The 16,510-nt window shown below is 36.5% G+C and overlaps 1 protein-coding gene across 1 annotated transcript in view; it reads left to right on the top strand.

Annotated features, from left to right (window-relative positions):
* The window catches only part of MED13 (mediator complex subunit 13), a 91,867-nt gene that overhangs the window by 64,766 nt on the left and 10,591 nt on the right, over nucleotides 1–16,510 (top strand). The window contains exons 13-21 of the mRNA XM_072646907.1: nucleotides 1,982–2,072; nucleotides 2,189–2,403; nucleotides 2,681–2,877; nucleotides 3,733–4,649; nucleotides 8,792–8,959; nucleotides 9,196–9,419; nucleotides 12,109–12,298; nucleotides 13,556–14,015; nucleotides 15,921–16,137. Of these exons, the coding sequence (XP_072503008.1) occupies nucleotides 1,982–2,072; nucleotides 2,189–2,403; nucleotides 2,681–2,877; nucleotides 3,733–4,649; nucleotides 8,792–8,959; nucleotides 9,196–9,419; nucleotides 12,109–12,298; nucleotides 13,556–14,015; nucleotides 15,921–16,137 (2,679 nt within the window). The remainder of the gene's footprint in view (nucleotides 1–1,981; nucleotides 2,073–2,188; nucleotides 2,404–2,680; nucleotides 2,878–3,732; nucleotides 4,650–8,791; nucleotides 8,960–9,195; nucleotides 9,420–12,108; nucleotides 12,299–13,555; nucleotides 14,016–15,920; nucleotides 16,138–16,510) is intronic.

The raw sequence follows: 16,510 nt of genomic DNA on the forward strand, positions 1-16,510 counted from the left end.
TCCCAAGACAGAATACTGTGGAACACCTATGGTTAATGGTTATGACAGACTGAGAAAAAGTAATGAGATAGGTAGGAGAACCAGGAAAGGGTAATGTTATGAAACCTAGAGAGAAGAGGGAATTAAGGAGAGATTGATTGACAGTGTCAGAGACTGAAGAGAGTTCAAGAAAGGTGAGGATTGAGAAAAGACCATTGAAGTTGGCATTTGAGAGAGCGTGTCAGACATGAGAGCAGTTTTAGTGGAACGATGTAGTGGAAATCATACTCTAGATAGAGTCTGAGAGAGTATGAGGAAAAGGAAGTACCAGAGTATGAGACAGAATAGAGAGTATGAGGAAAGGAAGCACTTGGCCTTTTTTCAAGAAGTTTAGCAAGAAAGGCAAGAAAGATATAGGACAGTAGTGGAGATGAAATCAAGTAAGTTTTCTTTAGGATGGGGAGAAATGCATATGTTTGTAGGCAACAGTGAAGCAGCTAGTATACTTGGAGATATCTCCAAGAGATTCAGTTATCTTTAATCTTAAAGATAATTGATTGAGTAGGAATGATAAATCTACTGGAGAAGACAGATTAAATGGATTCACTTATGCAGATCAGAGGAGTTAACCTTGGTAAGAAGGGCTTCCTCCCACCTCTTCATGTGAGACAGGGTTGAAGGAGCAAATAGTGGCAGAAAGCATGGTGAGTTGGATGTTGAGTTAATTAAGAATGTCTTGTAGCAGTGAAGGCCCTAAATTTGTCCAGAATCAGGAGTTGAACCAATAGAGAAATAAGCATAGATGGGCTACGCATTTCATATGAAATGGTAATTTCATCCAAAGCCCCACCAATCAGAGATGAGAACTTGAGTGGAGGCTTCTCTAGGGTGAGAAGACTGCTGGTGATGAAGGAAAAAGCCTCAAGAGTCAGGATAGAAGTGAACATGGATGGCCTGGGCCCTTCATGAAATTATGGTTTCAGCTATGAATATTGGTATGTATTAGATTTTTGTTTCTGTCTTTAAAAATTTCATTAGGATATATGCTCAGAAGTAGAACTGCTGGAATAAAGACAGTTCAGTGACTTTTCTTACATAATTCTAAATTGGAATCTGGACCAATTGAACTATTTCACAGTTCTATCACAACATATTCTTTTTCTTGTTTGCCCAGAACTCCTCCAGTATTCTTAGTTTTTGTAATCTTTCTGAGTTTGGATGGGGGAGGTAATTTGCATTTATTTCTCTTATTAGTGATTTTGGGTGTGTTTTAATGTGGTTGTTTGTAGTTTGCATTTTTTTAAAATGTTCATTCTCTTTAGTCTCTTATTAATTAGAGATTGGATCTTGTTGGAAGTAGCTTCTTGAGACGTCTTTCTACCTCCGCACTCTCCTCTCCAATGTAGCCTACATGTGGATGCTAGAATAATTGCTCTTAATGCATTGATTTGATTATGTGGCTCCCTTTTGTCTACCAAGTTCAAATTCCTGTCCATCATTCAAGGCCTTTCTACTCTATTTCCCCCCTCCCAGCGCTCAGTGCTCCAATTACATCGTGTTACAGATTTGCTCTTTACTTTCCTACCTTCATACTTATGCTGAATCCTGTTAGAATGTCCTCCATCCTACACTTCTTAAATCTCTACCAACACTATAAAAAACCAGTTCAAATTCTACCCTTTTCCATCTGGTCTTCCCTTCCTCTGATAAAAGCTTTCCTCATAAAAACAGTCTTTTCTTTTGTAACTCTAATATACTGGTCATGTAATTTTATAATATATTTGTGTCAGTCTCATCCTTTGGGACTATAAGCTACATGAAAACAGGGAATGCATCTTATCTAAAGTTTGTGTCTTCACTGTTACCTCACAGATTGTACTTGTTAGGTGCTTAGTAAATGTTTAACAGATAAAACAAATGGTTTATTGTACAGTTATTTATTTTGAATTATTACTGACCTGAAATAGCACTGAATAAAACTTTCATGTAAATTTTTTAATAGCCTGGCTCTAAAAAAACACTGAATGGCTCAGATGAGAAATCTAATTGCAAGGAGTCAAAAGCAGGAAATTTGGATCCACTGTCATGCATAAGTAAGTTTTCGAAATAATTTGTTGTGTTTTTAAAGCCATGGAATCTCAAATTGGCCACTTTTAATTTTAAGCATTCTCTTGATGTATAATTTATATCAAATATGTATTTCTGATAGGCACTGCAGATCTTCATAAGATGTATCCAACACCACCATCATTGGAACAGCATATCATGGGATTTTCCCCAATGAATATGAACAACAAGGAATATGGTAGTATGGATACTACACCTGGAGGAACTATCCTAGATGGGAATAGTTCCAGTATAGGAGCCCAATTCAAAATTGAGGTTGATGAAGGATTCTGTAGTCCCAAACCTTCTGAAATTAAGGTAAATTTGTAAATGAGTTTATGCAAGAGAAATTTTCATAAATCTTTATAGTCTTGTAGTTAACAATACTAACTTTTGGCATTGACTATACTTTTTTCCTCCCAAATTTATTGTTAATAGAATTGTAATAGTAGAATTTTTTTTGTTAAAAATGAGAAGATTGGGATTAAAAAACTATTATTTGTGATTTTTATAAATTTAATTTTTAAAATTCACTAAGTACTCTCTTTGAAGTTAGAAAATTAAGACATTGTAAGTTTTAATTCTTATCTTACAGGATTTTTCATATGTCTATAAACTGGAAAATTGTCAAGCTCTGGTGGGATGTTCCATGTTTGCACCTCTAAAAACACTCCCCAGCCAGTGTTTGCCTCCTATCAAGCTTCCAGAAGAGTGCATTTATCGGCAAAGTTGGACTGTTGGGAAATTAGATTTGCTTCCTCCAGGGCCCACCATGCCTTTCATCAAAGAGGGGTATGATTTATATCCATGTGTTGTATAAAACTGAGTTTTGAGAGAAATACTTTGTATATGGCTTTTTAAAAAAGATTAACTCCTCCCAAGTCTTTCAAGTCTTTAATTTGTTTGTAGCAGCAAAAATTGGTGCTATATTAAAACATTTTTTTAAAAACCTTATGGGTAAATAGTATGACATTGGGCATTCATTTCTTCCAAAACATCTTTCTTAGCATGCCTAAACTAATGGTGTATTTTGATTCACTGCTTCATGGCTTTAATTAGGGCTGAGAATCTTCTAATAGTTTTTTTAATAGTCATCATTATTGCTTCTTGAATCATATAGTCCTGTTATACCTGTACAAATTTCATATTCAAGACGTTTGTAGATGTTTTGCACATGACTGAATGTAAGGCAGCTAGATGGTGCGATTCTTGGTTTCAAATCATGCCTTAGATACTTATCAGTTTGTGTGACTTTGGTTGAGTCACAATCTCTTTCACCTGTTTCTTCATATTTAAAATGAGGGGCTAGAGTTAATGCCATCATAAATTTAAAATCCTTTGGGTGCTACTCATTATATTACAATTGTGTATGCTTCAACTATTTTGACACATCCTTTCCAGATATTTTGCGTGAGGCTGAAACATTAACCTTTCTTCCTAAACAAGTGTTGTTGACAATTTTTTAATTATGTAGACTGGGTACTATAGGGATAGATTTTTTTAAATTACTTGTACTAGTTGTCAAACCGTATTTTTTCAGATGATTATGGAATATTTTGCAATTCTAATTTCATTGTTCCCCCCCCCTCTTTTTTTTTTTTTTTTGGCATATTTCTGTATGAATTTCTCATCTGGGGAATGTTATAGTGATGGAAGTGCTATGGATCAAGAATATGGCCCTGCTTATACTCCTCAAACTCATACTCCTTTTGGAATGCCCCCAAGCAGTGCACCTCCTAGTAATAGTGGAGCAGGGATTCTTCCTTCTCCCTCCACCCCGAGATTTCCAACTCCACGAACACCAAGGACACCTCGTACACCTCGTGGAGCTGGTGGGCCTGCCAGTGCTCAAGGCTCAGTCAAATATGAGAATTCAGACTTGTATTCACCAGCTTCCACCCCATCAACATGTAGACCCCTAAATTCTGTTGAGCCTGCAACTGTTCCATCCATCCCTGAAGCACATAGTCTTTATGTAAACCTCATTCTTTCAGAGTCAGTAATGAACTTGTACAAAGACTGTAATTTTGACAGTTGCTGTATCTGTGTCTGCAACATGAACATCAAAGGTGCTGATGTTGGAGTTTACATTCCAGATCCAACACAGGAAGCACAGTATAGGTGTACCTGTGGCTTCAGTGCTGTCATGAACAGAAAATTTGGAAACAGCTCTGGATTGTTTCTTGAAGATGAACTAGACATCATAGGACGTAACACTGAATGTGGTAAAGAAGCAGAGAAGCGTTTTGAAGCTCTCAGGGCCACCTCTGTTGAACATGTCAATGGAGGACTTAAAGAACCTGAAAAATTGCCTGATGAGTTAATATTATTGCTACAAGATCAGTGCACTAATTTATTTTCACCATTTGGAGCAGCAGACCAAGATCCTATTCCCAAAATTGGTGTAATTAGCAGCTCGGTACGTGTTGAAGAACAGGATTGTTGCAATGACTGCTACCTTGCATTAGAACATGGACGTCAGTTCATGGATAATATGTCAGGAGGAAAAGTTGATGAAACCCTTGTGAAAACTACATGTTTACATCCCTGGGCCAAAAGAAATGGTAAGTGTTTAATGTTTTGGGGGAGGGGGATTTAAACCTTTTTCCTTCCATATGTCTGTTTATCATTCTCAGTATTTATTTAAGAAATGTAGAGTTTCCTAGCACATCTTTCTAAATGAGAAATTATGGTGTGTAATACTTTAAATTTTTCAGGGAGATTCAGACTGGATTCTTTTGGTACCTTTTACAAGACAGGTCCAGTGACTTAAGTTCCTCATCATATGAACAAGGAATTGGGAATGTTTAGCCTGAAGAAGAGAAGACTAGGCAGGGTTATGATAGCTGTTTTCAAGTATTTGAAAGGCTTTTGGGTAAGGAAAGGATTAAACTTGTTCTCTTTGACTCTAGGGGCAGAAATGGAAACAGTTGGTAGAAGTTGCAATCAGGTCAATTTAGACAATATTTCAGGGAACACTTCTAATGGTGAGAGCTGCCCCAAAGTGGAATGGGCTGCTTCAGGAGATGGTAGGTTTCTGGAAGTCTCCAGGCATAGTCTGGATGACCACATGTTGAGTATGTTATAATGGGGATCCTTTTTGTATGTGAGTTGAACTAGGTAAACAGAGGTCCCGCTTCTTAAATAATATGATTCTGTGCTTATTATTTGCAGTCAAGTCAATCCGTTTGTGGATATGTATTGCAGATTTTCACAAGGGCACACAGGAAATAATTCTGTCCCTAGGCTGGTACACTTGTCCTAAGTTAGATTACTTAATGATACTTTCAGTAGAAATAAAGATATTCAGAAGAGTGAGTTTGAAGGCTAGGGGTGGGGGGGGGTTCTGTTTTAAATATGTAATGTCTGATAAGCAGATTGTAATGCTGAAGTGAGGCTCAGGAAAAGTCATTAAGGTTTATTAAGCACTAAGTATATGCCACGCACTGTGCTAAATACTAGAGATAAAAAGAAAAGGAAAAGACAGCCTCAGCCTCTAGGTGGGATCTCACAATCTAATAGGGGAGACAGTAAACAAATATGCATAGACAAATTATATACAGGAAATATATACAGAATAATTAATGGAGGGGGAAGCATTAAAATTCAGAGGGTTGAGAGGCTTCCTGTACAAGATGGAGTGTTAGCAGGGACTTGAAGGAATGGACAGGAAGTAAGTAGAGATGAGGGAAAACATTCCAGCCGTGTGAGACAACCAGAAAAAATACTAGGAGCTGAGAAATGGAGTATCCTTTTTGTGGAATAGTCAAGAGGCCATTGTCGCTAGACTGAAGAATATGTGGTGAGGTATAAAGGTGTAAGAAGATTAGAAAGATGGAAAGGGAAGAGTAGATTATAAAGGGCTTTGCATACCAGAGTATTTTATATTTTATCCTTGAGATCATAAGAAGCTATTGGAGTTTTAGCAGGAGGGTGACATGGTTCAACCTGTGTTTTAGGAAAATCACTTGAGTGGTTAAATGGAGGATAGATTGGAGTGGGGAGCAACTTGAGGTAGGCAGACCCATCAGTAGGGCTTTTTTAGTTGTTCAGGTCTAAGGTGGTGAAGTGCCAGAGTGGAGGCCTCTGGGTGGGGTTTGAGGGGTCGTGTTTGAGAGATGTTGCAAAGTTGAAATTAACAGCTTTTGACAGCAGATTGTATTGAGGGGGCATTATTATTACAGTGAAGAATCAAAAATGACACCTAGGTCTCCCAGCCTGGGGGACTTGAGAGGATGGTGTTGTCCTCTATAGGGAAGGTATAGGGGGAGGAATTAGGAGGAAAGATAGTGAGTTCAATTTTGCATATGTTGAATTTAAGGTGACTACTGGACATCCAGTTTGAGATGTCTGAAAGGAAGTTGGAGATTTGGGACTGAAAGTCAGCAGAGAAATTAGGGCAGGATTTGAGATTTGAGAAATTATCAGCATAGAGATGGTAATGAAATACATAGGAGCTGATGAGAGCACAGAATGAAGTAGTAGGGAGAGAGAGAGAAAAGAGCCCCCAGAATAGAGCTTTGTGGTTCACCCCCAAGTAAGCGGATGTAACCTGATGAGTTTCCAGCAAAGGAGACTGAGAAGGGAAAACAGTCTTTGGATGTATAGATCACTAAACTCATGAAAGCTGATGAGGTAACTGAGAAGAATCGCGGTCCCAGGACAGACTTTTTGGGTATATCCACAAATAGGGATCATGCTATGTATGATCAAAGAAGAGAATGACAAAGGAGCATTCAGGGCATTCAGGAGGAGGATCAAGAGAAAGTTGTAATACCCAATGTGGAGACAATATCTAGGACAAGAGGGGTGGTCAAACAGAGTTACATCCTCTGATCAAAAAGGGTAAGAATTGAAGGTGGAGGGGAAGGAGTTTGATTTGACAATTAAGACATCATTAGTAACTTTGAAGAAAGCAATTAACAGTAGCTTACTGTTAAAGTTTATCTTAGAAATTGCTTTCAGGAATCACTTGTAGTAAAGAGCTAGCATTTATTAAAACAAAAATGTGGACCTTGAATTGTTTTGTCTTGAGTTGGTTTAGTTTTGCTAATTCAGTGATTTCCAAGACTTTGTTTTTTAACTGTCCGTTTTAAGCTGTTATGAAACTGTACATTTTAATTATAATTTGCATTTGTAATTCCATTTGGAATAGAGATGTTGGCTTGCCTTAGAGACATAATAAGTTACCGGAGGTCCTTGACACATACCAGCTTTGTGACCTGGACCAGTCAGTCATCTCATTGCTGTAGACAGCTCTCTAAAACCAATAAATTGCAGACAATGTGCTGATCTGTATTGGTAGAGGGAATTTCCTTGCACCAAAGAAAACACAGGTCTGGACCCTACTCCTTTTCCTCCCAAAATGAACTATCATGAACTCAAAACAGAAATAATATTGGAATTCACTGAGATAGGGAACTATTTTGTGATTTTATTTTAAAATATTTACTTAAATAAAAACAAATAGAACGTGTTAATAGGAAGGTCCTGGAATATTTTGGTATGAAACAGATTTAAGTTGAGTATAAATTATACTGCTCTGAATGAGGGGAAATTAAACTTAAAATGTTTGAGTGAAGGTAGTATCAGGCCAAAATTGGAGGGTAACTGACTGAATTAGAAGAAGAATACAAGGGAAAGAGTTGACTATATCATGGTTATGAAGGTGGGGAAATGAAATGTCATGGCAATGATAGTGGAAATTTACATTCTACAACTTCCTTGTAACTAATGATTTTATTATTTTATTCTTCCTTGGCCATTGTTTTTTTAAAAAGTTAAGCTGAAAAGGAAGGGAACTGAGCAAAATTATCCTTTCTTAATAACTGACATAAAACTCTTTAAAATTTACAAAGCATACAATCTCATTTGATCCTCAGTAGCTCTGGGAAGATAGATATTAAAAATAGTACCTTTGCCCGTTTTTCAGATGGAAAAACTGAGACTCAGAGGAATTTAGGAATTAAGTGACTTTCCCATAATTATATAGTTTGAGAGGTGGTATTCAAAACCATGTCTCTCCTGACTCCAAAGGTAGCAACCTTTCCTTCTTAACGCATGTGATCAAATTAATGAAATATTGAAGGGCAGGTCACAAAAAAAGAAAAAGAAACAGGAGCATGGATAATCTGTAGATTAATCAGTAACTGTATAGCTGAATAAAAAAAATTAGACTTGGAATGTTAGTAGTTTGAATAGGTCCAAGAAATATCATATAGCTCTATTATCAGTTTCTATAGTTAGCTACTTTTCATGATGATAGTGTAGGAAAATTACATCACAAGAGAATTCTAAAATCCAAGTTAGAGTTAATGTCTACCCTTGCCATGTAGACATTTTTTCACTAGAACCGTTGATTTATGAACAAAATTAATATGGAAATTCTGAGAGTAGTTTAATGTGTTTAAAAGACAGAAGAAATTAATTTGATTAACAATTATAAAATCAAAGAACAACTTATATAGTTCAATTTTATAAACTATCAGAATTATAGGAGTTGCCTTTTTGTTGTAGGTCCCTAGAAGAATTATTTATTCAAATTTTTCCAGATAGTTCTGTTCAGAAACAGGCTCTTTATAAATCGAAATTCAAATATTTATGATAGTGAATGGTTCTACTGGATTTAATAACTTAATTTTTTATTGATATCATAGGGTTAAGATAATTGGTTTTTTTTTTTTTTTTTTTGGTATCCTTCTTATAGCTATAGATGTAAGCATGCAGTGTTCACAGGACATCCTTCGAATGCTCCTGTCCCTTCAGCCAGTACTTCAAGATGCCATTCAGAAAAAAAGAACAGTGAGATCTTGGGGAGTCCAAGGTCCTCTTACTTGGCAACAGTTTCATAAAATGGCTGGCCGAGGCTCATATGGTAAATAACATGTATATAATTATTGATAGGCTAAATGTCTTTAAGTTACTGTGATCTTTTGTGAGTGCCTTTATTTAAATTGTTCATAAATTTTCTTAAAAAAATCTGTAGTGGTCCCAAGAAAGTAACTTTACTTAATTTTTAGTTTTGTGTACTGCTTCATTTTTAATCTAAGTAAGGAGTCAATTTCTTCTACTTATGCATATGCTCTTAATGCACCTTTCTTTTTTTTAAAGGAACTGATGAGTCCCCAGAACCACTGCCAATTCCCACATTTTTGTTGGGATATGATTATGATTTTCTGGTGCTCTCTCCATTTGCCTTGCCTTATTGGGAGAGGCTGATGCTAGAACCCTATGGATCTCAACGAGATATAGCATATGTTGTACTATGTCCAGAGAATGAAGCCCTTCTGAATGGAGCAAAAACCTTTTTTAGAGATCTTACTGCAATATATGAGGTATGTGTTCAAAGTGAGGGGTATGGTATTTTAAAATATCTTATACCTTTGTGCTGCTGTCTAAACCTATCCTACAAGGCAGGTGGCTCAATTAAGATGTGGTGCTATTGATGCCAAAGTGGCCAGGTGTTCAGTGTCTCACATGGGCCTCATCACTCTTTGTGGTCTACTTTACTAGCCTGCTTGCCATGTTGTGCACATGACAGTACATGTCCCACCTTCACACCTTTGCTCTGGCTGAACTTTTGTGTTTAGAGCACACTCTCATCTCATCTTTGCATCTTGTAATTCCTGGTTTCTTTTAATATTTAGTTCAGTGACTTCCCTTCCGTTGTCCTCGCCCCCATGCCCATCATCCCCTCCTCTAACCCCCATTGCTAGTGCTATCCTGCCTAAAACTATGTTTTGCATTTATTCCTTACATTCATTTTGTTTACGGTATCTATATATTCATATGTATGTTATCTCTCCATTTAGACTATACGTTCTTTGAAGGAAAGAACTTGTTTCACCCTTGTCATTCCAACACTATCATGGTGCCTGGTACTGTGCTTAATGGAATTCACACACTATATATTCCAACTAAACTGGCCTTCTTGCTGTTATCTGGGCTTGACATTCTGTCTCCTGCTTTTCTTAGCAGCATTTAACTTTAAGGTTAAATTCAGGTTTTTCATGTCCTTGGGGAAGGCTTTCATGCTCCTTCTAGTTATTAGTGTTCTCAACTTCAGGATGTCTTATATTGATTAATCTGTGTAAATGTTGTATTGCATGGTAGAAATTCCTTGAAATCAAGGACTGTTTTTTGTTTATCTCTATGTCTGTAACATCTGTCAGTGCTTTTTATACTTTCTTGGTTTTTTTGGTATAGAAAACTGTGATATCATCAGTATAGTATTGTTCTGTTAATGAACATGGGTAACTCATTTGTAATTTATAGTCTTAGAGAATTGGCATAGTATACTCAAGTTAAGTAATTTATCTAAGTTCAAAATTCTAGTATGCGTCAGAGGCAAAAGGACTTTTGTAGCCTGATCTTCTATCTCTAAGGTCACTTTTCCATCCACTATTCCATTCTACCTTGTACATAATAGATAATTAATAAATCTTTGTTAAAGTAAAAGAAAAACTGATCTACTGAACCCATAAACTTGAGCAGCTGACTTCAGATATTTCATAGTTGACACAAAGTCTTCAGGGTAGAGTGGAATAGGTTTAATATGACCTGCCATCCTAACAGATTATATATAGCATATATTGTATATGAAGAATACTGTATTTCTTTGTAACTGACAAATTGGCCTTATGTTTATATTTGGGAAAGGGATGAAGAGGATGTATATGAGAAAATACAACCCTTGGTATTGTATTATTATGGTTCTGGCCCTGGCTTGCTCTGTGGCCATAGGTAAGTCATTTTGGACTCCAGTGTCCTAATTTGTGAAATAAAGGGTATGTTTCAACCCTAAAATAAGAGTTCTTTGTTTTTCTTGACTTCTTTACCAGTTATTTCAAGTATGCCTCTTGTCAGCTTGTGTGGATGAAGTTAAGATTGGGGTAGACAGGGAGAGGAGTGCTGGTATACACATACATATGGTACTAAAGGTTGTATTTTCTCATTTTAGTATATTTTTATTTACCTTAAATATACAGGGAAGACAATTTCTTTCAGAGCTTAAGCAAGATCTTCCAACTGATCATGAATTTCAAACATGTACATGTAATGATAACTATATAAAGACATTAAGAATTTCATTTATTGAAGTATAGATTTTTGTTTTTGATATTTTGGCATTTTAAGAATTTTGGGGAAGGGGGTCAATATCTGTGATTTTATCTTTGCAGAGAATTCTCTATGTAGAATCTTTCCTCCAGTCATTTGGATCAGCAGCTCTCCCACCATTTAATTTGTTACCTAAGGTCTTGGGAAGTTAAATGATTTGTCCATCGTCATACAGCTAGTATACATTAGAGGGAGGATTTAAAAACACTAGTCTTCTGACTCCAGGACCAGTCCCATTACCTTCTGTGTATCGCATTGCCTCTCATATTAAGGATAAATGCTCATCTTAAATGTCTGAAACAATTTTATATTGCCCATCTATTTAAACATTTTACAGTTTTTTTATTACTATTGAGTAATATAGTATTTCAGGGCAACTAGGTGGCACAGTGGTGAGAGTACTGGGCCTGGAGTCAGGAAGACTCATCTTCCTGAGTTCAAATCTGACCTGATACTTTCTAGCTATGTGACCCTGGGCAAGCCACTTAATCCTGTTTGCCTAAGTTTCCTCATCTATCAAATAAGCTGGAAAAGGAAATGGCAAACCAGTCCAGTATCTTTGCCAAGAAAACCCCAAATGGCATCACGAAGAGTCAGACGCAATTAAACTGACTGAACAAGTATTGCTGTAATTAATTCCTTGCTATTTCACTTTAATCAGTAATGTGTGGTATTTTAATTTTGAGTGAGAAAAAATATGAGTGTATCTAAAATTCCCAAGCTAGACCTCTAACAGCATGTATTATTTATTGCTAATCTTGGTGATAAAGTCCTTTGGCTTCCTTTTAAAAAGGGCCTGAGGGCATGATTTTTCTTTCTTTTTTTTTTTTTTAACATGATTTCAAAAAACCATGTGTCTGTACATACTATGATGAATTCACTAGTTTTATTGTTCTCTTTGTGTAGTCCTGTCGATTAGGACAACATAGACCCATTTCACGATTATTGGCTGATGGGATCATGAGAGTTGGATCGACTGCTTCAAAGAAGCTTTCAGAAAAGTTGGTAACTGAATGGTTTTCTCAGGCAGCTGATGGCAACAATGAAGCATTTTCTAAACTCAAGCTGTATGCACAAGTCTGCAGATACGACCTGGGTACTGAATTTATATTACTGCAGGGGATGGTGGAAAGGGAATTATTTGGGAATTACACACTATTCAAATATGTGACATGCATTCTTTGATTATTGGGCCTGAAAAACATGAAGGATTTTTACTTATAACTCAAGGTTAGTAACTTTATGAATGGATTAAAATCAGAGACTTGAGCTTATACAACATCCTACAATTCATTGTTCACTCTAAGGATAGTACAAACTTCATTGCTATCTTATAAAATTCATCAACATAAATATGAATTTTGTTGTTGTTTTTGTTTTGGTAGCATTTTATTTTTTCCAGTTACATGTAAAGATAGTTTCTCAACATTCACTTTTGTAAAATTTTGAATTGCAGTTTTTTTCCTCTCATTTCCCTTCCCCTTTTCCCAAAGATGGCACGCATAAAAATAAATTTTTTTAAAGCCTGCATGTTTACCTGACATATCCAAGAGAGTTTAGAACTGAAACACTGAAAGGACTTCATTAAAGATGCTTTCATTTATGAAGTTTATATCAGCGACTTTAACCAGCCTTGGAGCAAGGCTACAGTTTAGTCATGTTACTCATTTTAGTATGTGGCAGGCCTTTGGACTGTTGCTGAAAATTTGCTAGAAATTACTATGTATCTCTTAGCATATTTCATCTAATGTTTGGTTCATCAGATCATAGATTTAGAGCTGAAAGGTCTTTAGAAACCATTGAGCCCAAGGTCAGACAGCCAGTGTCAACACAGAGTTTGAACTTAGGTCTTCCTGACTCCTTTCAGTGCTCTCTCCTTTTTGCCACCTAGCTGCCTCAAGAAAAGTACATAAGTACTACATCATGAGAAATATTATAAAGGGAAGTTTATTTGGTTTATCACCCATTAATGACCTCAGAGAGGTAGGGTTGTGATTTAAGTAATAAATTACTTTATAGCAGTGGTATTTACATGGTGTTAATTGCACAGCATAATCTTCATCTTTTAAGTTGATAGCCCTCTGGAAAAAAAGAAAAGGAAGTCTTCATATTCTTTGGAAATAGAGTTTTTTTAACTTGAATAATCAAGTCATGATAATGCCAGTTTACATCTTCACTTTTAACCACAGTGTCTTTATTATGTAAATACTAGCAAATGTTATCTTGCATGTTATAGATGCTTTAAAAAAAAAAAAAAGATTGATTAGAATTTTCTTGTTAACATAGTAAATGGAGACCAAACTGGTCAGTAAGAATTAAAAATCAAATATCCCATGTGCTCTGTTTCCTTTAGGTCCTTATCTTGCTTCCCAGCCATTGGATAGCTCTTTACTTTCTCAGCCAAATTTGATTGTCCCCACAAGTCAGTCTCTTACTACTCCACCTCAGCTGACAAATACTGGTAATTCAAGCACTCCATCTGCCACCCCAGCAACCACAGCTAGCAGCACTGTGACCATGACTTCAAGTAGCGCTGGGGCTTCTGCAGTCACCACAACTAATTCTACTCTGACTACACCTTCATCTTCATCCTCCTCCACCAACATAAGCGCTGGAATGTCAGCCAATAAACAAACTTCATTTCCACCTTTTGGAAACATGAATAATGCTGCTACTGGATCTATGTCTACACAAGCACCCAATGTTCAGAGTGCGCAGTTAGGGGGGCAGCAGCCCCCAACCCTACAGACTGCTGGAGTTTCTGCAGAAGCATCCTCTGGTCCGTCTCAGCCACATCCAGAAGTGTCTGAAAGGTAAAAACATTTATTATAAATGAGAAGTAACCTATGTTTGGAATAAATTTTATTTTTGGAATTATTGGATTAAAATTATTTTCCCTTGAGAATTTAATTTTAATGAAAATATAACCTGTAATAGTTTACATACACAAAACTTTAAAACTTGAGGAGGGGTTTGTGCATTTCCTTAATTTTTTTTTTTTTTAAGAAACTAAGTTCTAATCCTTTAGATCAGAGTTTACCATATACTTGGTTAGAACTCTGCATGCACAAGTAATTTCATTCCATCTCAATGAAATTGCCCATTCTGTCATCCTCACTCTCTCACTAAACTTCAGTCTCCTCTCTTGTCTACTGGTTGTTTTCCTAGACATACAAACACCCCTATTCTTTAAAAAAACAACAAATCTCTCACTTGACTGGCCAACTCAATTAGCGATTGTCCAATATCGCTCCTTTTTATTCCTCAACTCCTTGAAAAAGGCATCTATATAATTGGTGTCTCTGCTTCCTTTTCGATCTTTTCAGAGCTTTGAATTTCATCATTTATGTCTCCACATTTACTGACAATCTCTTAATTGTTCAATCTACTGCCCCTTTTTTTCAATCCTCCTCCTTTTTGACCTTTCTACAACCTTTGACACTGTCAGTCACTCTTCTTTCTAGGTTTCTGTGCACTACTCTCTCCTGATTTTCTTCCTGCCTGTCTGATTTTTCCTTTTGCTGGATCTTAATCCTGGTCATGCGCATTAACCTGGGAAGTCTCCCACGATTTTACCTTAGACTCTTTCTCTTCTATACAATTTGCTTTGGTGATCTCATCAGCTCTCATGGATTCAATTTTCTCTTTGATGATGATTCCCTGATCTGTTTATCCACCCTTAAGTTTTCTTCTTAACTCCAGTCTAGTATCTCTAGCTACCTTTTAAACATTTTTTAAAGAACTCTTAAGTTCAACATATCTATAACCAACTCACTATCCTTTCTTCCAAGCCTTCTCTTCTTCCTGCATTTATTGTTAACTCTTGAGCACCACCATCCTTCCAGTAACTCAGGCTGCTAATTTAATCCTCAATTCCTCTCCTTTATGTCTCTTTTCTTTCCCCACCAACCCTACCATCTCCCCATTTCCAATTTGTGGCCAAGTCCTTTGATTCTACTTTTGTAACATCTCTTTTATACTCTTTTTGTCTTTTCTGGCCTTTGATACAGTCACCACCCCAGTATAGGAACTCTTTTACGTCAGGCCTGGATTATTTCAATAACTTCCTGGTCAGTCTTGCTGCCACAAGTCTCCCCCCACTCTGATTCATCCTCCACTCAAGCTGCCATAGCAGTCTTCCATCTGACTAGGTCATTTTCCTACTCAGTAAACTCTAGTATTTTCTTATCATCTTGAGGATCAAATATAAAATCATCTGTTTAGCATTGAAAGTTGTTCAAAGCTATCCTTCTACCTTTCTAGTCTTATATATCATATCCATGTACTCTAGGGTTCAGTGACATTAGCTGTATTTGTTCCTGAAGTGAAACACTCTACCTCCAGACTTTTGGAATTTTCTCAGACTGTCTCCCATGCCTGGAATGTTCTTTCTCTTCATCTTTGCCTCCTGGTTTTCCTTCAAATTCCTGTAAAATTTTACTTCTACAGGAAGCCATTTCTAAAAATTCTTAATGCTAATGCTCTCCACCACCCCCCCCTTAAGATTTTCTTTAGTTTAATCCTGTATATAGCTTATTTATGCATAGCTGTTTGCATGTTGTCTCCCATGATACCACTAGCTCTTTGAGAGTATGGACCAAATTTCACCTTTCTTTGTTTCCCCATAATAGCGTAATGTAGTACCTGACAGAATAATAGGCACTTAATAATGCTTATTGAATGTTGGCTGACTGTTACATTTTCTTTTTATATCGTAGCACTATGGATCGTGATAAGGTGGGAATCCCAACAGATGGTGATTCACATGCAATCACTTACCCACCTGCAATTGTTGTTTACATAATTGATCCTTTTACATATGAAAATAAAGATGAGAGCGCTACTTCCAGCGTATGGACCTTGGGTCTACTGAGATGCTTCTTGGAAATGGTCCAGACTCTTCCACCTAATCTCAAGAGTACTGTTTCTGTACAGGTGAGGGTGATATGTCCTAAGTCATTTAAGACTGTGTGAAATAGCTTGGTATTTGGGTAAAATTGAGTTTAACAGGGCATTTTAAAGGATATACTTCACTTTACTGAACTTAAATCAGTTTTCTAAAATGTTTTTTTAATAGCAACTTATTAATTATGTGGGAGGGGCCAGGAAGAGAGAGGGAGAGAGTATGTATGTGTGTGAGATATTTTAATATTTTCCATCTGACACTTTCTGGACAAAAAAAGTTAACGTGGCAATCTGACTAGCTTGCAAAAATGTTTCATTTACCTTGTCCACTTACTTACATTCCCCATTAGAAACAAGAGAAAATAGTTATATGGAAGTAATTGAGGTCTGTGGTGCTAGGGGT

Source organism: Notamacropus eugenii, chromosome 2 (assembly GCF_028372415.1).
Source record: "Notamacropus eugenii isolate mMacEug1 chromosome 2, mMacEug1.pri_v2, whole genome shotgun sequence".
Lineage (NCBI taxonomy): Eukaryota > Metazoa > Chordata > Mammalia > Diprotodontia > Macropodidae > Notamacropus > Notamacropus eugenii.